At 37.1% G+C, this 21593-nt stretch overlaps 1 protein-coding gene across 25 annotated transcripts in view; it reads left to right on the forward strand.

Annotated features, from left to right (window-relative positions):
• The window catches only part of TTC3 (tetratricopeptide repeat domain 3), a 150240-nt gene that overhangs the window by 40623 nt on the left and 88024 nt on the right, over positions 1–21593 (forward strand). For 18 of the 25 annotated variants that reach the window (XR_011432918.1, XR_011432916.1, XR_011432917.1 and 15 more), the window contains 12 exons: positions 437–599; positions 1578–1623; positions 2442–2562; positions 3686–3749; positions 5895–5955; positions 8747–8831; positions 12301–12435; positions 13106–13186; positions 15372–15484; positions 16882–17002; positions 19321–19443; positions 20228–20329. Coding sequence is in view for 22 of the 25 variants with exons in the window: in XM_023630131.2 (XP_023485899.1) it covers positions 437–599; positions 1578–1623; positions 2442–2562; positions 3686–3749; positions 5895–5955; positions 8747–8831; positions 12301–12435; positions 13106–13186; positions 15372–15484; positions 16882–17002; positions 19321–19443; positions 20228–20329 (1215 nt within the window). In the remaining 3 variants the exon portion in view is untranslated. The remainder of the gene's footprint in view (positions 1–436; positions 600–1577; positions 1624–2441; positions 2563–3685; positions 3750–5894; positions 5956–8746; positions 8832–12300; positions 12436–13105; positions 13187–15371; positions 15485–16881; positions 17003–19320; positions 19444–20227; positions 20330–21593) is intronic. The other 7 variants (XM_070252303.1, XM_070252305.1, XM_070252308.1 and 4 more) reach the window with 1 other exon arrangement.

A 21593-nucleotide genomic window follows, 5' to 3' on the forward strand; every position in this document is an offset into this window, starting at 1 on the left:
TTTCATTTACAAAGTATAGGGAATTTAATAATGTAGAGACTATTACTGCCTTAAAGTATTTTGAAAAAAAGTACTTCTTTATAATGAATGATTTTTATACTTTATTTGGCATAAAATAATATGTTTCATTCTTTACTAATAAAATATAATAAAGGTTGAATTCTTTGGGGGGGTACAAAAATCTCTTATGCAAAAATGCTGATCTCTAGTCAGTTAAAAATTATAAGAATACTATTTGTAACTTTTCACTTAGCTCACTTAGGTAAATTTTATTTCCTGAGAGGTATTAACATTTTTATTTATTTTTCATTGATAGGGTCCTAATCTAACATTTTAAGTGACTAATCAGTTTTAAAGCAAAATATTTTTTCCTTATCTACTTTCTTCAACTTAAGCATATCTTTGAGAAAAAATTAAATTTATCTTTTTGGAACAGGGTCATTATCGTTATTGTGCTGCTCTTTCTATGCTGGGGGAGTATGACTGGGCCCTGCAAGCAAACCTAAAAGCTCAAAAACTCTGTAAAAATGACCCTGAGGGAATCCAGGATCTAATTCAGCAGCATGTAAAGTTACAAAAACAAATAGAAGACCTGCAAGGTATTTCACCTAAGATTCTTTTGGTTACAGTCGAATTCCCTTTAAAACTTTGAAGGTGGGTTTCTTGAATTAATGGAGGACCATAAATCAGTTTTCAGGTGTTTTGTACTAATTTTGTTATGTTGGTCAGGTCCCTTAAGTTTTCCATTTCTATCTGTGTAGAATTACATTAGTGTTATATTCCATTAGGTAATTATAAGTGATTTGTATTTTTTGTTTGAAATAGATGGCAACAAATTGTTATTATTTATTCCTCTGTAGGAAAATATGCCTTCTTGAAATTTTGAATAAATTAAAGCCTTTCTGAAACAAAATTAAGAACTTTCCCTCCATTATTATAGTTATTTCCTAAAGAAAAGGCCCTTCAATAGGGTTGTTTGATGTTTTTACACCAAGTTTGTGTCTAATTCCATAGCATGCTGAATGTATATACATATATACACATAGGTGTGTGTGTATATGTATCAGAAATTGGCTGTGTAGGCTAGGAATTCTAGATTTTCATTTTGCACTTGTTTTCTCTCCTAAGTCATTTTGCTTTCTCCAATGCCTGAAATCCCCTTACTCTACACTTTCAGCATATGTAGGGTCTCTCTCGTTTTTTCTTCTTTGGTGATTAAGTGTCTTATGAAGCTGAGCTGAGCAGTTCTATTTCATTAGCAGATGTAGTCATCCAACATAACATGATTATAAGATTGTGAGCTCCTTGAAGACAGGTACCATCTCTGATTGAGATATATATATTGCTGTATGTAGTCAATGATCAGATGTAATGAGATGTCAAATAAGAGTTGTGTAACATTTTTTGACACCATCCTAAAACTAAAATCATCTAGAATTGCAAAAGTGTTTAGGTTTATTTTTCAGTTCTCTAAATTTGATGTTCTTACTGTCAGCTTAAAGGAAATTTGAAAATCTTTTAAATTGTGTGCTCCCAGTCTACTGATTACTATGCATGTGTGTGATTAATTTTTATAGGTCGCACACCAACCAGGAATCCACTTAAAGCCTTTTACGAAAGCAGGTGAGTTAATATCAGTCCGTTTAGTAGCTGTAACTTGGAATGGCTTTGCCCAGTGAGTTTAAGACTCACTTGTGTTTGACACTTCAGTTGCTAATAACAACCACGATAAAGTTGGGGATGGATGGACAAGAGGTGGTTTTTAAAGTGTTGGTGTGTAAGGTCAGATGACCTCTTGAATTGTCAGATTTGGTTTGCTGACTGTTTTACTGAATTATTTGTGTATGTATATGTTGGAGATGAGTAATGTAAGCCTGTGAGAAAAAATTGGATGTTATCGTGCTTGATTGGGACCAGTTTTGGCCATGAGGGTCCTGGCAGGCGAGAGCAGGGGCACAGTCTGTGCCTTTTACCCTTCACCTCTGTCCTGGAAACCTCTGCCTCCAGCCTCTCAGTAGCTTTTCAAAGACTAAGACAGTTTGTGTTAGAAATCGGCAGCAGACTTGAGTATGCTCACAAGAAAACAAATAGCAGCCAGGGGTCTGAGTTTGCTTACTTGGCAATTAAAATAGCTTGAGCTTTTCCCACATTCTTCAGATGCCTAAGATATTGAAGCTGTGGAATTTAAAACCTATTTTAATACTAGAAAACAATGCATTTCTTGAACTGTTCTTTATTTTGAGTTTTTAATACCAAATTTAAAGTAATATTTATGTATAGAGCCCAGTCTCCGAGGTGGAGATTCTTTTTAAAATGATATTCCCTTGCTTTCACGTTAAAAAGGCTGTAATTGCTGAAAGCTGTTTGTTTGAAGGATAACTTTTCAAAAATGTGTATTAATCAATAGAAATAAAATGATTATTTCCTTTACCTTCCCTCAGGGCCCATATACCTAGTTTATCAGCACCTGCATTTAGTACTTCACTTAACTTTGTGGAGACTGAAAAAGATTCCAGAAAAACTAACCACGAAATGGCAAACGGTGGTAATCAGAATCTAAAGGTAAGCTCAGTTAAAAACTAAAATTAAAATTATTTCAAGTATGGATAGTCTCATGCTTTTACAATAATATTTTGGTGATATGAACCCCTTTTTGCCTATTGATATCAAGAGAATGATTCTCTCTCTCCAATAAATAATCCAACTACCTCCTACAACCACATTAAGACAATGCTTCGACATCACAGAATTTCTTTTGAAGTCACATTTGTGTGTTTTAAAAATGTTTGTTCTAAATTTCACTTTGCCACTTGGACAGTAGTCTTTGTATGCCTTCTTTTTACGTCTCCCAATCAGACAGTCACTTGGGAATGAGTGACAGTGAGGTCTGGTGGCCAAATCATCCCACCCCTTACAGTGCTTTCGATTTTTCTACTCCTCCTTTTTCCCTTTTGCGATCTACTTGGCTGCCTGGCACTGCGCCTGCCCACTCACCCAAGTTGTGCTGGACGTGAGAGGCACCCCGTCCCCATCTCTGCCCAAGGTATTTCTGCAGCCTCTGTTGCTCTTAAGAGCAGTGCTCCCCATCCCTTCATTCATGGCTGTGCTCAGCAGAACCTTGTTCTGGTGCTTCTTCAGAGCACCTCTAGGCCTCTAGCCTGGCTCTTGATCAGTGTGTCCCAGATGATCTGAATCTGAGTTTTCCTCTGAACTGTAGTGTTCTCAGAGCTCAGCAGGTGTCACCAAGTTCACGTTTATATTTCTCTCCAGGGCTTGAGGGGGAAAATGGTGTTTTGGAGTTAGATGGGTCGTAGGCATTCAAGGGGACTTTTCTAACCCACTGTGTAATGCTTTTGTTGTTAATAATGAAAATCTCAGAGACTGTATTCAGTTAGGGAGAGGAGCATAAGGAAAGATGTGATAGTATTAATTCAATACAGGCAGTTATGGAACAACTGCCCTGTCAGGCATCACGCGAGGTGTCAGAAATAGAATTGTCATTGAGAATTTGTCATATCATAATCTCTTATCATTAGTTATTGTTTTATTTGTTTATTCATTTAAGCTTAATAAGCAGCTCAGTATTTTAGTGCTTGATAAATTCTATCCTATTTTATTATTTAGCTATTGAATTCTTCCTGGCTGTATTTTTTGAAAGTCTCACTAATTTTGTTTTCATGGGTAGGTGGTAGATGAGGCTTTGAAGGTAGATGATTGTGACTGTCATCCTGAATTTCTTCCACCATCAGGTGAGTTTTTTTTCTTATGTTAATTGTTGCTGAGTTAATGTAGTGGGGCCTCAAAACTTCTATGCCCTAAAATTGGCACAAGCCTCACTTATATTTGCTCTTGTTCTCCTTTTACTTTATAATGCTTACTCATTAGGAAAACATAGAGTATTTGTTTGAAATCAGTGGTCAGTCTTTTCGTATTATTTAATAAATTTAATTTTGGAAATCCAAATAAAAGGAATGGAAGGGAAAGATGAAGCTCTTCTGGATCTGCTGCCTATTCTCCACTAGGCCAGTGTCTGTCAACCTTTGTTTCATTATCTTGCCCCGCAAAGAGCCTTTTTAGGCATTTTTTTCCTAATTGCCCTCCCCCCATGAAATTTTAATACCACAGACACTATCTGTTTATGTACATCTGTGCTTTATATATAAAAAGTTAGTTTTTTTTCATCCCAGTAATTGATTTTCACCCTGTTGGAGGTGATGTTGCCCTGTTGAGTATGGATGCTTTAGAGTAACACTGGTTTATCTTAAATTGCATGTGCTCTGTCTATATGTTTATTTATACATCTAGTAAATACACAGATGCACAGCAGGACCTCATTTACTGAGCATCATTGGGAAATGAAGGGTTCCAGAGAAGCAAATATTCATGCTTCATTTATTTCTCAGTCTCTGTAGACTACCAGATTTTGATGGAAATCATTCTAAAGTGGATTACATGCTTCCCTGCCTTTTAAAACAGAGTTTAAGAAAACACAGATTTTCTTGAAGACTCAAGGTGGTTGTTACACACAAGTTACTTATCTCAAGCTTTCATGTGTTCCTCTGAGGGTTGTTGTAGGGAGATTGTTGACCTTCTAGTTAGTGAGCCTGTTACTCTCTTTTCCTTTCTCTTATTTGTTGGTTCATTTGTTTTCTTCTCAATGTTTTTCCTTCCCACTGTTCTATCTTCTCTTAGACTCTAGTACAACATATCCAGCTACTTACTGCTGGGCATTTCCATTTGGTTAGCACATTAGCAGGATTATAAAGAGGGGGAAACTCAGGTGATTATCTTATGTGATACAACTCTCATAGCACATGAAAAATCTTTGAAGATAAAACTTTTTTTGGAAAATGGCTGTTAATTTGTTGGTATTTCTTAGGCCATTATTATCAGCATGTTTAAATAAATAACTTAAATACCATCCACGCTTCAGCATCTACATTCAGGTGAAGAAATTGAGGTCTCAGGATTAGGGTTAAGTAGTTTTGCCCTAAGTCACACAACAGAAATCAAACTAGAGCTCTTCTACTTGTCTAGAGGCCTTTTTGTATTCTGAGGCCACCAAAACCAGCTCAAGCTCTCATCCCCTCCTTAATAACAAAAGCTCTGCCCTGTCTCTCCCCAAAGCTTCCAGCAAATACACCCCAGCCCTGTTGCTGTGCTCTCTCCTTCACAACCTTGCACATGTCACTCCTCTGCCCAAAAGTACCCAGTGGCTCCCTGCTCCTGCCAGTGGGATAAAGGCTGAGCCCACAGCTCTGGAGAATTGGAAGCACAGGGCCTGTAACGCTCACCCAGTCTGCCTTTGCAGCCCCTTCCCAACCTTCTGTCCTCACCAGACTCTCCGGATCACACAGGTTTACTTAGTGGTTCTTCAGATGAACTTCACTCTTGGGTTTGGCCCATTCTATCCAAATCCTACTTGTTCCTTAAAACTAAACACAAGTGCTTCATCCGCTTTTTGCTTTTCCCAGCCACCCCACCTTCAGTGATTTCTCCCTTCTCTGAGTTTTGAAAGCAGTTTCTATGGAATTAATATGTCAGTAACAACACAGTATCTTCTTCTTAATGGTGATTATTGTTTTATTACTGAAGTGACTGCTTTTTTCCCCATCTAATTGTAAATTGCCTGAGAACAGTAACGATAGCCTATTTCTGTCTGTATCTGTTATAAACCTAAATAATAATAATCATTATAATTCATAGTAATTTTATCACATACATAGAAAAACAGCAGTAGCTTCTCTTCTCGCTTACCTGTTTATAGTTACACTCGCGCACAGCATTGCTTCCTGTGCTTTCTCATTCCAGTTTACGTATTTTTTATTGTTTTACTTTCAAGCTTATAGATTTTTATGTACAGATTTCGGGAACAAATACTTTTGTATTCACAGGTCAGCCTCCAAAATATAAAGGAAAACAAAAGTCCCGAAACAATGAATTGGAGAAGTTCAGGTATGTTTTTTACATAAGGTGTTTTTTTTTTCTCCCTAATGTCTTCCTCCCAAGATGAAAGAAAAAGGAAAAAAAAATCTCTTTCAAGGTAGTAGCTACCTTTACTATGTATATAATGATGAGAACTAAAATCCCTTTCAAATATCAAAGGCGTGTCTTTAGGAGTGGGTCATTTTTAGCTAAAGGATTATTAATCCTGGATGTTAATACTGATTTCTGAAAGTCATGTAATATGAAATATATCAGTATTAATTTTTTAAAATTCCAAAATACATGCTCATGAGAGGAAAAAATATTCAGAGAAGTGTAAGGTGAAAATTAAGTCTTCCCTGCTCACTTTATTTCACCTCTCCCACATTTCCTCCTCTAGTGGCTTCCTTTATAAAGGAACTCACGGTGAACAATTTCTTGGCCTTGTGGAAACTTACTCTGCATCCACAGGCATGGATATGCGTATATTCAGAGACTCTTTTGAGTAATTACCATTATGGGAAAGTATTTACTAATGAACAGACTACTTATAACATTAGTTCTACCAAACATCCCCCCCAAAATTAACAGTAGGGATTCTTGTCATCTATCTTTATAGTTAATTACCTACAAAGATAGAAATTGATTGCAAAGTGAAGTTGTAAATCTTAGAATAGATGCAGAAGTTCACGAAGTCAGTGAAAGTGATGATGGAGAAACTGCAAAGCCATTTCTGCCACACTTACACCAGTTGTCAGTTTTCTGTTCTTTATTTCTTAAGGCGGATTCCTTGATAGGCACTTCAAGGAGAATGATTTGAATATCAAAGCACTAAGAGACAATAGTAAAGCCCCATTAAAAAAAAGACCATTTTTTGATGTTGCTACAAAAATTAAATACAAAGCAAGGGCATAGTATATTATGTTATTCTTTTATTTCAGTAGAAAAATCCTGAGTCTCCCCCTGTCCCCCTCCCCTCTTCCCCTCCCCACAAAAGAAACCCAAACCACATACATGAACATTCTTTGAATGCGTACTTATAATTTTAAACTGTTTTGTTAAAGATAAGTTTATTTTCCTGATATTTTGTTTGTGTTTTCAAACTGAAGCCTTCTTATTTGATTATGTCTACCTCCTGGGGTTATTTCATGATTAAATGGGATAACCACATAAAACACTTAGAGCCCTGGAAACGTGGTGACTGCTCAGTACACTTGAGCTATCGTTGTTGTTAACTGTCATTTTCCTTCTTGTTAGAACCATTCTGGCCTATAGCTTGCTTTTATCTCTTTCAAAATATCTTGTGTATATTCCTGTATGAGGAGATCTGTATCCTTCGTTTTTAAGACTGTAGGATATTTCATAGTATAGATGTATATCTGAAGAAGAAATTTCGAGTGGAATTGCTCTGTCAAGGGGGATGTGTAATTTTAACTTTGATAGATTTTGCCAAATTGTCCTTCCAGAAAATGGGCAGCATTCACATTCCTACTAAGCCGTGAGACGGTATGGTATAATAAAAATATATATATTTAGTCTTTGTCCCCAGTTCCTGGCACAGAGCTCCTAAACCCTTGGAATTTCCTGAGTGGTAGGAGTGTCTTGTTATTCATAATGAGCCCCTTTCCACCCTACCTGATTTTATACTAATGAGATGACTTGAGACGGGGCCCCTAGACACTTTCAGGATTGAGGCTGGTCACCAGAAAGACCAGGCGTGTGATTGGAGGGTTGGAGCTTTCAGCCTTATGCCCTGATCTCCAGGGAGGAGAATGGTGCTGGAAATTGAGTTCAGTCACCAGTCGCCAGTAATTTAATCGTGCATGCCTATGTAGTGAAACCTTGATAAAAAGCTGTAAACATCGGGGCTCGGACAACTTCCCGGTTGGTGAATATAGGGAGATGCTGGGAAGATGGTGCACTCCTGGATGGCACAGAAGCTCTGCGGCATCCTCCCCCACCAATACCTTCCTATGACTTTCTTCCGTTGGGCTGTTCCTGAATTGCATCCTTTATAATAAACCAGTAATAGTAAGGAAAGTGCTTTCCTGAGTTCTCTGAGTGTTCTAGGGAATTATTGAACCTGAGGTGGGTCACAGGAACTTCAGGCCGGGCAGAAGTGTGGGTAGCCGGGCACCCCATTGTAGCTGGCGTCTGAAATGAGGGCAGTCTTGTGAGACTGAGCCTTTAACCTGTGGGGCCTATATTAATTCCAGAGTTGGTGTCAAAACTGAATTCTTGGACACCCAGTTGATGTTGGAGAATTGGTGTGGAAAAATGACAAGTATTTAGTGTCAGAAAAAACCACACATTTGGTGCCAGAAAAACACTACCTAAAGTACCTGAATTTTCCTAAGCCTCACCGGCATTAGGAATCAGACCATCTGAAACAGTTATATCGTGTTAGTAGGTCTAACCACGTACATTACTCTGAAAAGATTACATGAAATGGAGCATCTTTGCAGTGTTTGTTGGACATTTCTTGTTTCAGGACTACGTCATTATTGATGACTGTAGGTTTGTAATAACTTTTGATGATAGCGCAAGTCCCCCCTTCTTTTTTTTTTTCAAAAGCAGTTCTTCCTTTTTATAATCAGTTATCTGGTCCCCCTCCACCTCTAATTTTACAGCAATTGTTATAAAGATCTCATTGGGTTTAGAGACTAATTTGGGGAGAAGCAGCATCTGGTAATATTTCTCTTCGGGAACTTGTGACTCTCCATTTACTCAGAATTTAAAATGACCTATGGTAAACATATATTTTTCTTTATATAAGCAGGACTGTTTTAAAATAATTCAGAACAATGCTTTTCTCTGTCAGTTCTAGTTCACAAGGGAGTTTACCAGTAGATTTGAAAAACATCTTGGAGAAGCAGTTTTCTAAATCTTCCAGAGCTGCACACCAGGTAAAGGAAAAAGCTTTTCTTTTTTTTTAAAGATTGGCACCTGAGCTAACATCTGTTGCCAGTCTTCTTTATTTTTTTTTCTTCTTCTTCTCCCCAAAGCTCCCCAGTACATAGTTGTATATTCTAGCTGTGAGTGGTCTGGCTGTGCTATGTGGGACGCCGCCTCAGCATGGCCTGATGAGCGGTGCCGTGTCCACACCCAGGATCTGAACCCGCGTTGAAACCCTGGGCTGCCGAAGCAGAGTGCACGAACTTAACCACTTGGCCATGGGCCCAGCCCCAGAAAAGCCTTTTCTAAGGGAAAAAGCAAATTCTTTAAACAAGAAATTTTTCACATGCATTAAATCTAATCATCTACATCTCTAAGATTTATGTTTTTATAATTTTAGTTATGAACATATAACTTAATATGTGATTACTGAGAAACCAAATCATCACTAATTTAGATATTGACATGATAACTATGTTAACCAGGCATTTGACTAATGGTTTACACTGCAGAATTCTTTGCTTCCCAAAGATTTAACAGGAAGTAAATCTTACTGAAGATTTAAAGATTTGGGAATCTTTGCTTCCCAAAGTTTTAACTTTTAAGTTAAATATTTTAGGAAGATTTAAATCATTTTAAAAGTTTTAAACAATTGCAGTTTTCATTATACCTACTCTAAAACCATTAAAGAGCAAACTTTTTATTTTTTGAATGAGTTAACATTAATCACATAACTTTATATATAAAATTCTTTCTGTGGTAGTTAGTAAGTAATGAAAAATGTACATTAAGGGGGAAGGGATGGATAGGCACAGCACAGAGGATTTTTAGGGCAGTGAAAGTCCTCTATATGATGCTATAATCATGGATAGACGTTACTATACATTTGTCCAAACGCATAATATGGACACGACAAAGGGTGAACCCTACAGTAACCTATGGACTTTGGGTGATTATGATGTGTCAGTGTAGATTCATCCTTGGTAACAAATATACCATTCTGATGAGTGATGTTGACAGTGGGGGAGGCTATGCACTTGAGGGGGCAGGGAGTATATGGAAATCTCACCCTACCTCTCAATTTTGTTGTAAAGCTAAAACAGCTGTAAAAGAAAAAGGTAAAAAAAAAAATGCAAGAGATACAGCTAAAAGATCACTTTGAAGGAAATTTGTGAAGCTTAATACATTTAATACAATGTGTGTATTAAAAGAGTAAGGACTTTTAAATTAATGAAGCATTCATACCAAGAGTTGGAAAAAAACCCAGCAAATAAACCCAAAGAAAGTAGAAGGAAGGAAATAGTAAACATCAAAGTGAAAAATAATGAAATGGAAACAAACGTGTAATGAAGGATCCACAAAGCTAAAAGTTGATTCCCTGACAGTATGAATAAAATTTACACACCAGTGTTGAAACTGATTGAAAAAGAAAAGAAGATAACACCGTAAAACAATTTCAGGAATGAAAAAGGGTGCATTACCACAGATCCTTCAGTGTTACAAATATATCAAAATACTATTATAAACAACGTTATACCAAGAAAGTTGAAAATGTATATAGATGAAATGGACAAATTCCTAGAAAAATCCAACTTATAAAAACTGACTCAAGAAGAAGTAGAAACCTTGATGGAATCCAGAATTTAAGAACCAGGGCTGGTCACCATTCAAGTCTTGACACACATGTGGACTATGTAGTACCAGTGGAAGGGTGTCTCTTGGTTAAGTGTGGTTCATATGAGTCTGCTTTGACGCTTCAATCCTTTGTGTAATCAGTTTTGTTTCTTCTAAAATAAAATACTGGATTTAAATTTCACCCCAAAACATGTACAGTAACATGAAATACAATATTTGTTTCAGTATGAGGGTCATTTTAAAATTCAGTTAATTATTTTAGGTGTATATGACAGATATCTTATAAAGGACTGCTGGAATGGAGCATGTTTCCAGAAGTTTATGACAATAGATTTCTAATCAGGTGCATGAAAGCATGTTTAGAATTTCTAACAGATTTTAAAATTATGTCCTTTTACATTGAATTTGCTGACTCTAAAAGCCATGAGGGACTTAAACAAAAAAGAATCTGTGAATATCAAAAATTATTTAAATAAATATGATAGTTATTTTTGAGCCTTCGTTTGTTCATTTGACACTTTTATATGCAAGGCCCTCGCATATGCTGAAGACGAGAGACAGTGGGAATGCGGCAGTGCAAGCCAGCCTGCTCTCATGGAGCTTTCAGTACAGATCATTTATTTGAGGATAATTTCCAATGGAAAAATGAGACTGTATGGATGTATTTTCTAGAATGTGGAAGAGAATAAAATCGAATCAGTTCATTCAAGGATAATAACTAGTACTTGTCAGCGTAGCACATCTTCTATAACTTTTAAAATTCATATCTTAACATAAATATGGCCGTCATTGAGGCTGTTCAGTGCTATAGTAAACACTAGCTGTATGGGACAGTTGCTCTCTCCATGTGTATTCTGGGGGAAAGTTCTCCTAAACTTTGATTTCATTGAATGTAAACCAGTGGGCAGCTTTTGTTCATGTGTGACCAAACTGCTTTTCCCTCTGTGCTTCATGCTGTGGGGTCTCCTTTTGGATCTTTATTGTTAGGAGCAGTGAGGAATATCACACACATATTGCATTTCCTGCTCCCTTGAATGGTATACACCTGTATGGCAAGGAATGAAGAGGTCTAGCGTAACTTCTAGTCTTGCCTCTCCAATCTTCATGGACCATTTGTAACTTAGAGCTTTTGCCATGTAACTGAAATTTGAATTCAGTTTATAGTGTATATGCACATATATTCAAATTAGAAAGTTTTTTTCCTCACATTATTTCAGAGTACATTATAGCAATTTTGTTTTTGTTTTTTTATTTCTGATGCTCTTCTCTTTAACTTACTAATATCTCTCCTGATAATTTTATCTAATTATATTCATGTCCATATTGGGTAGGACTAGAGCTAAAGATTGGAATATCCATTTCTTGCTGAGAATTGAGGTTTGTTCCAGAGCACAAGGGCAGTTATTAAAATCTGATAGTGATCAGTAAAATTGATTGCTTGTTCTTATTTGTTTAATTGTTCTAATCCCTGTCAAACAATTTACTTATTTAAATGGCGGCTGGTGTTCTCTGTTTGTGCTGTTAAAACTTCTAAATACCGTCTGTTTAGTCTGGAAAAGTGAGTGAGGCTTAGCATCATGTAGTGTAAAATGAACCACCCTTTCTGCCATGGGCAGCAGGAGAAGTGTCAGAATTAAGATGGTGAAGCAGTACCTTTTAATTTTCACTTTAAAGGTGCTGTGCAGAGAAAGGAATATAACGCATAAAGGGTAGCTTTGGGTATTTTTTTACACATTTTATGATCAGTTATAAAACATAACTGCCTTGTGATGCACTTTGGCATTTTAAATTCTAGACTAAACACGTGTAGCTGTGGATTACTGAAACAGGATTTCTTTCTTGCAGGATTTTGCTAATATAATGAAAATGCTGAGGAGCTTGATCCAGGACGGTTACACGGCTTTGTTGGAGCAGCGCTGCCGCAGCGCCGCACAGGCCTTCACGGAGTTGCTCAACGGTTTAGATCCTCAAAAAATAAAGGTAGAATTGCCATCTTGTAACCTGTTGATGGATGCTGATGCCATTCAGATGAGTGTAGAAGAGAACCAAGGCTTTAACGTCACTGTATTAATATGCCTTAGGCCTCGCTGAGGTGGGCTGACTCTGCCCCAGGTTGTGAGAAGCAGGTGATGCTCTGATTCAGCCTTAATGGTTGCACGATAAACGACCCAGCGACACAGGTTTAGACTCTTTCCTGGCACTCTAGTTGGGATTCATTAGAACTGTTGGCTTTTCTCTTATTAAAGTACTAAATCAAGGATTTGGACTCCCTTTAGTCACATCTTTTCATCCAGAAGGAAAGTATTAGTTAGGAAAATAGTCTATGCACAGTTGTAAGAAAGCAAATGTCTTAATCTGTCAGTAGTGCCCACTTATATGCAAAAAAGTATGACTTCAGTTACTCTACCCTCTTAGGAACCGTGCCTTCAGGGAACTCTGAGACAGTGATTCTGTGTTTTAAATACTTGATAGAAGTATAACTGCATATCTTTGCAAAACGTATTTTCTAATTCTGTTTGGCCTTTATCCCAATCACAATGATCAGTGAGATTTTATTACACTTCTTTTTCTGTTGTGGATAATGGGTTGATATGATGCACATTGAGCAGAATTATGTTTGGATTTTTAACTAGAGCATTTTTATTGACAGCAATTGAACCTGGCCATGATTAACTATGTCTTAGTAGTCTATGGACTTGCCATTTCTCTCCTTGGAATAGGACAGCCTGAGGTAAGATTTGTAATAGAGATAATAAACAATTAAAATATGCCATTACTTTTAGAAGATATGTAAAAATAGCTTTCCCATTTTTGTTTATTTCCTTCTGTGTACTTTCTTGATAATTTTTTCTAAAATACCTGAGTTTAATTTAGTTTGTGGTGTTTTTTTTAAGAGAAAAGTTTGTGCTCCCATTGTCAAAAAGCTATGCCAGACAACCAGTGGGAATCTACTTTTTATTTGTATGAAAGGTATCATGTATCATGATAAAGCTCAGAAACATGTAGACGGAAAAAGACAAGTTGGAGACATAATAAACATTGTGATACCACTTATGTACAGTTTGGAAAATGTACAATATAATAATATAGATTGTTTATGACTATCTGTGCATCATGTAAAAGTAAAAAAACATGGACTAGCCCTACATCACATTTAAGATAGTGGTTGCATTTAGTGATGGAAGGATGGAATGAGCCAGGGAGGTTAAGAAAGGAGAGTTCGACTTATGCTATTTTATTTAAAAAAAACTAAAGTAAAAATGATGTTAATATCTTTTAGTTCTGGGTGGGAGTACGTGGGTATTTTATTATTTTCTAGAATGTAGGCTTCCCGTAACCACATACAGTTGGCGTATAGGTATGAGCACACTTGGTTTCTGTTACATGGTCCTTCAGTGCTCTCCTGGAAAGCTTACATACCTGCACTGTTCAGTGTTATACCTTACTTTCCATGGTTTTGAGTTTTCGATAAAGATTGGAGTGGCTCAAGAGTTAGCTCAGGTATAGTATATCCTTTCTACCAACTTGGGCTCCAAGCTTCCTTGGCTACATGAAGGCTTAACCCTAATTGCTACCTAAGAAGAGTCAAGTCGTCTTTTATATTCTCCTCTCTGAGTGGTCCATGGTGCCTGAGGTTCGTTTTCTTTGTGACGTACTTCTTTCCTTGTTCTTAATGTGGCAGATGAATGTCTTCTGTTGAGGCCTAATTCTTTTTTCTAATAGATTGTTGGAGACAGGACTTCATGATCTCAAATCTTCTATTCTTGGCAGAGTAATAATAAATATTTTGTTTTGCCCTATTGGAATTGAAGAAATAGTTTATTACATTTGTGATTTACTTTGAAGTAGTGTGATTGATTAAAAATAACAATAAAACGAACAGGTATGATAGAACTTAGACATTTAAAAGAATTTCATCATTCAAAGTAGCCCCAGAAGGAAGCAGTGTATTTACACCAGTACAGCCCTTGCTTAACATTTTTGGAATGCCTTCTTTGGAACTGGCCTCAAAGCTTCTTCTTAACTCCATTTTGTAGTGACATTTCCTTTTTCACTCACAATGGGGTTACCAGTATTGCCTTGAGCTAAGGGTCTTTTGGGTGTTTTCTAAAACAAAATTCATTCAAAGCACAGAGGTTTCCACTTTTGAAAATATTCAAAAGAATGTATTCTGAGGCCAGCCTGGTGGTGCGGCAGTTAAGTTCATATGTTCTGTTTCTCGGTGGCCCGGGGTTCGCCGGTTTGGATCCCGGGTGCGGACGTGGCACCGCTTGGCAAAAAGCCATGCTGTGGTAGGCGTCCCACGTATAAAGTAGACGAAGGTGGGCATGAATGTTAGCTCAGGGCCAGTCTTCCTCAGCAGAAAGAGGAGGATTGGCAGTAGTTAGCTCAGGGCTAATCTTCTCAAAAAAAAAAATAAAAAAGAACGTACTCTAAGCTCTGTAAAACTTTTGCTGAAGGGCTATTCTTAAGACAGAGCATTTGTCTGTCTTACACCACAAGACTTGTGGCACCGTCGTTGGAATGCCTGTGCTCCCAAGGGAGCAGCACTTACTAGGGTACGTGTTATGGTGTGTTTGCATCCAAATCAGTCTTTTTACCATGAATTCACACCTTTTAGTGTTGGCTAGCACACACCGGGCCCTCCGTTAGTGTTAGCAAAATGCTCATTTGGTTGGTTGTCCAATGTGTTCAGTGCCAACTTTTCATCCTGGAACTGGATCAGTTTGGTTGTGTCTCCAGGTGTTCATATGGTCAAAATTTATGTAACTGTTAAGAAAATGAAATGCAGAAGGTGTAATTTTGCCATAGAAATTTTTGGATATACAGTTACACAAAAAGTATCAACCTTCAGATAAAATCTGTTCCAGCATTTTTCTTTTTGTGAGTGATCGTTTTTTTTATTGCTACTGAAGGAATTATCTGAAGCTGAAAACCAATTTAAGAGGATGATTGAACACTACCCCAATGAGGGACTTGATTGCTTGGCCTACTGTGGAATTGGGAAAGTATATTTGAAAAAAAACAGGTTAGTAGAAACCAGACTACTTTACGCTTCAGTCTGATAACTCATTCGAAGTCTAATGAGTTATGAATATTCATTCATAACTTTTGATTATCCTTAAAATTTCCTGTAAGTTTTTAGGGGAAATTTTATCAGACCATTGGTACTCTTGGGAGTATGCCTAGAACCTCCTTTATAGATTTTTAAACATTAAAGAAAGTTCTTTGACTTCCTGAAGTTGTGAACTATATTAAGAATCGAGTAGAGGTGGGGGAAGTAAGGATTTAGCAATCACGTGTATAGTAATAGCAAATGAAATTAATTTCGAAGTTCAGTGTAAATTGTTTAGGAGACCTGTTTAATGCAGAGGTCACATGCAGATATTCACAAGATCCAGGAAAATGACATAAATGTGTAACATTGTGGGGATTGTGGTAAACGGAAAAGTCTTTGCCGTTTTGAAAGGCATTTAAATTTTAATTTCAAAATAATCTGGTGTACGGTTCATTGTCTCATCTGCTGTTTTTGCTGTTGTAATGTGCAGTTTCTGGTGTAAAGTCCTGCTCTTTATCACTGTCTTATGGTGGGTGGTGGTCTAGCTTTTCTGCAGGTGAATTTTTCTGTACCCTTAGGAAGAAATAAGTTCTTCAACTGGGAAATCATTTCAAGATTGGAGAAAGCAGGAAACCCTCTTTCTTGTCTAGTCTGAAGAGAAAAGGCTTGATTAATATTCTGGTCCAGTATTTTAGTACAGTTGTGCATCACTGTATTCTTTCGTTGAACGGACTGTGGGAAGCTATTGACATTATTGTTTAAACCATAAAGCAGAACTGAAACACTTCATATTTGTAGTTAAAATAATTTACATATACATTTGTTCTGTTAAAATAGTTCACTACTTTATGGTTGAAGAAAGATGTCTAGAATATATGATTTCTTTAAAATTTTTTCAGCAGAGTGACTTTTACTATAGATAGAACTTCACTATAGAGTCAAGTTAAAAAAAAATTTCCCTGTTTATGATTAATTAGTTGAAGTGGAGGGTTGCCATTTCTCTAAAGAATCTACTTTAATTAGCTTAGTAAATGAGATGAACAAGAATAGAACAATCAAATTCTTCAATTTTCTGTTTTAATTTTTGGAAACTTTAAAAATTACAACTTTGAAAGGACTGGTGTGCACCTACCATAATAAAGCCCGAGTCCAGGCAGATTTGTGTTTAATTTGTGTTACTTTTCTAGCAAACAGCGTAATGTCTTGGTTTTTTTAAAGGAAATATAGGTTATATAGAATATTTCTGTACAGTGATTTATGAAGTGTACTTGTACTAGTAAGTTTGAAATCTCTGTAACTTTTGTTTTGGGGAATGAAAATTCATGTCACATCATTAATACATTCTTTCTTCATAATTATGACTTTAGATTTCTAGACGCTCTTAATCATTTCGAGAAAGCAAGAACCTTGATTTGTCGTCTTCCTGGAGTGTTAACTTGGCCCACAAGTAATGTGATTATTGAAGAGACTCAGCCAGGAAAAATAAAGGTAACCATTTATTTCTGCAGAGAGCTTCTTACTGACTGTAAGAGCCGATGCGCACTGACTGACTCCACTGTCAGAAGACAAAGAGGCGGGACTCTCTGTCCTCAGCACCCCCACGTGCTTTTCCCCTCTAAAGACTGAGAGTCACTGACGTCTATTGAGTGTTTCCTGTGTGCAGCCACACACCTTCCGCTCGTCTTTACGTTTATCCTCACAGCAGCCCTGTGGATGAGTACTATGATTGTTCCCACCTCACCGATGAGGAAGATTAGGTTTAAAGAGGCCAGGTGAGGAGCTGAAGGTTCAACAGCTAGGAAATGGCGGAGCTGGGACTTGGTCTAGGCGTTCTGACTCCAGAGTGTGCATTATTGAGCAGTGTGTTGTACTGGTTGTACTTAGAGAAATATGTAGCATCGTTATTGTGATGGTGCTTGAAGACCAGGAAAATATAAATTTAGTCTCATACTCAGAAGCATAAGCTGCTTTGCTAGTTCTGCAAGGACTAAATTATGTGTGAACTGAGGGATAGGTTTTTATTTCTGGTGAACTCTGACATGTACTCAGAACTTGCTTTTGGCTGAAGCCTTTAAAAGCACGGGGGTCAACTCTTACACTCAGTAATAAAAAGGCAATCTAATTAAAAGTAGCCAAAGGATGTGAATAGACATATGTGCTCAGAAGTTATACAGATAGCTAATAAGCATGTGAAAGGTGTTCAACAGCATGAGCCGTTAGAGAACTGCACATTAAAGCCACAGTGAGATACTACTTCACGCCCACTAGAATGTCTGTAATCAAGAAGGCAGACAATGACAAGTGTTGCTGAGGATGGAGAAATCAGAACTCCCATACATTGCTAGTAAGCATGTAAAATGGTTCAGCTGCTTTGGAAAATAGTCTAGTAGTTCCTTAACAGGTTAAAGACAGAGTTACCATCTGACCTAGCAGTTTCACTCCTAGGTATATACAGAGAAAGGAAAACTGGGTTCTCACAAAAACTTGTACATGAATGTTCAAACAGCATTATTCATAGTAGCCAAAAAGTGGAAACAGCTCAAGTGTGTGTCAACTGATGAACGGTAAATAAAATATGGCCTATCCATACAGTTGAATATTACTCAGCCGTAAAAAGGAACGAAGTACTGATATGTGTTAGAACATGGATGAACCTTGAAAATGTTATGCCAAATAAAAGAAGCCAGACACAAAAGGCCACATGCTGTATGGCTCTCTTTATTTGAAATCTCCAGAATAGGCAAATCATCTATATATAAAGACAGAAAGTAGATTAGTGGTTGTCAGGAGCTAGGGGGTTGGGGGAAAATGGGGAGGGACTGTTAATGAGTGTGAGATTTCTTGTTGGGTAATGAAAATGTTAAAATTTAGATTGTGGCGATGGTTGTACAACCCTGTGAATATACTAAAAACTGCTGAACTATACACTTTGAGTGTGTGAAGTGAATTATATGATGTGCGAATTATTTCAACAGAGCTGTTATAAGAAAATAAAACACAAAACCCAGGGATCGTTGGATTTTCCTCTTTATACTAGATTGGGGTGGGGGCATAGGAACTATTGATAACAAAAAGCTAGCACCAGAAACATGGCATGAGAATCTTGGAAGCTTTAGTAGGCGGTGGGCTAATTCTCCAGGGAATGAACAAGCACAAGTGGCAAGGCTTCAGGGCGGCAGATAAATGAGGGTGTTAGGATCCTAGGTCAGGTGACATTGGGAAGGAGGAGAATAGTGGAGTCCTAAGGGTTAGTCAGCCTTATTTGACTCCCTCTGAATGCTTAAAGGAGATTTCTGAGACCTATATATTAGTAAATGAGGTTTGAGGATTATAACAGGATAAGATTTTGGAATTCTGAAAATTTTTTCTTTAATCCTTTTTTTCTGATCTTTCTTTCTTGAGATGTCCATCAGCCTCCTTCTAAAAGGAAAAACTTTAAAAGCTGTATATAGTTTGTTCTTGGCTAAAAAAAAATTGTCATTCCTATGTTGAAAATATTTTGATGGCAAGAGGTTATTGAAATCACAAACGTTTTTAATTATTTACTTCCTATTTTGCTGAGGAAGATTGGCCCTGAGCTAACATCTGTGCCAATCTTCCTCTATTTTGTATGAGGGCCACCTGCCACATCGTGGCTTGATAAATGATGTAAGTCTGTGCCCAGAACCAAACCTGTGAACTCAGGGTGCTGAAGCAGAACGCACTAAACTTAACCACTATGCTATGGGGCTGGCCCCGAAATCACAAGCATTTTTATTGACGAATTAGTGTTGTAGTAGTGTCATTTTTATTTATTTCTGTTTTAGATGCTATTAGAGAAATTTATTGAAGAATGCAGGTTCCCTCCAGTGCCAGATGCCATTTGTTGCTATCAGAAGTGCCATGGATATTCCAAAATCCAGATATACATAACTGATCCAGACTTTAAGGTAAATGTTGAATGTATACCAGGACATTAACTTACAGAATTGTGCCATAAAATGGATTTAGAATACATCCTGTAATTGGAGGCACCCGAGTTCTTTGGCTTGCCAGTAATTTTATGTTCCGTTGTCCACCGGTTCCCCTGGACTTCTTTGGGTCTGCATCATCTCACATGGGAACCGAGAGCTGCGGAAATAAACACTGAGAGCAGAGTGGTGACCTGAGAAGGCAGGCTGGCTAATTCCATTTCCCTTTTCTAGCCTCTATTCCATATAACGGCCTATTCTTTAAGAGCACGGGAAACAAAACGAGGTTGTTACCTCTGATTTGTTGCAATTCTAATCTCTTGTAAAATTAGAGTTGAAGAATCTAAAGGACATTGTGATCACTGAGGTCCTGGAGACCTAAGTTTGAGACCACGTGTGGTACTTAATTGAGTGAATAAGTTACTGGTCCTTAGTTTATTCAAGAATATAGTAACTGCCCACTGTTGCACTGTCCCTGGTTAGTAGATCAGATGAAATAATGTTTATAAAATATTTGATACATTGTAAAAGATAATGCAGCTGTAGCTGTGGAAATGAATATGTCAGTCAAGCTCTGGCACTAGGCATCCTAGGGTACAGCAGGATTGTACCCCTGCACGAGGAAATGTGATGTCTAGTTATGTCTGCTAGATGAATACAGACAGCTCTCTCTCTTTAATATGTGGATCGTGAGTGTGACAGAGAGTGTGTATATGCATAGACATCTTTAAAATGTGAATTAAAAACTTTTTTAAACCCACAGGGTTTTATAAGAATCAGCTGTTGCCAATACTGTAAAATAGAATTTCACATGAACTGTTGGAAGAAGTTAAAAACAACAACCTTTAATGATAAAATTGACAAGGTAAGGCTAATAAAATTGTCTGGATTTTTTAGTATGCTTAGTTTACTTGGGTTTTTTCCCCCCGAGAATCCTCAGAGAATGTCTTAAATGAATGTAAATCCTTCCTATGCATTCTAGACATAATTAGAAAGTTTCAAATTAAAACTTTAATGATGAAGTAGGAAATCAGTTTTTGTTTTTATTTTGTGCAAGTATGAAGGCAGTCACTGTAGAGGTCTTTAATAGATTGCTTAACCACGTTGACATTGGGAACGTTATGATCAAATATAAAAATGTTAGTGTCTCATTTTAAAATATAGGTCTTAAATTATGCACTGACAATTTGAGTCCTTCAGGGATCTTTTATTTAATTACTTTGGAGTTATGATGTACAATTGGGGCTCAGATTTTTTTATTTTCTGCCAAAATTTGATGAGATATAAAAGAAATCAACTTAAATTTTCTACTGTCACTTCTCATTGGGTTTTCTCTTAATTAGCAACATAATGATGTGAATTCTCATTAGTTGGGTATGCTTTGAGAGAAGGCGGGATTTTATCATCTTATTTGCATTCATAGAATTTGTTTCTAATCCATATAAGCTATGGCCTTTAAAAAAAAAAAAAAAGAAAGAAAAAACCTTTTTCTACACTCCATAGGCTCACACAAACCCCTGTCCTCACTGGAGGAAATAAATAAAGTGGTTGTGCTAGGTGTCTGTTAGCAATAGGAATTATTCAAGTTTGGTAGAAATAAATTCTCACGTTTTATACACTTTCACATAGTTAACTAAAGACATAATGATATGACCAAATAACTGTTGCCATTAGTCACTTCTGCTATGTCTTTGTCTCACTTAATTGAGTTTCTCTAGCTATACACGCTTTCTTAGTGGTCTTAACCATTCCCATGGGTTTAAATACCTTTTGTAAATTAGTCAGGTTTCATTAGGATATGCCAAAGTCACATACAACCCAAACATCTCATGACTTACAATAAGAAAGCTTCATTCTTTGCTTGTTTTACTTGTCCTGAAGTTCTGCAGCTGTTGGCCAGGGTTGGGCTGTAGCAGCTCCAGTCTGTGTGGCTGTGTTCTTTGTTTCTTTTCTTTCTTTTTTTTTTTTGAGGAAGATTAACCCTGAGGTAACTGCTGCCAGTCCTGTTTTTTGCTGAGGAAGACTGGCCCTGAGCTAACATCCATACCCATCTTCCTCTACTTTATATGTGGGACACCTGCTACAGCATGGCTTGCCAAGCGGTGCCATGTCCACACCCGAGATCTGAA

Source organism: Equus caballus, chromosome 26, assembly GCF_041296265.1.
Source record: "Equus caballus isolate H_3958 breed thoroughbred chromosome 26, TB-T2T, whole genome shotgun sequence".
Taxonomy (NCBI): domain Eukaryota; kingdom Metazoa; phylum Chordata; class Mammalia; order Perissodactyla; family Equidae; genus Equus; species Equus caballus.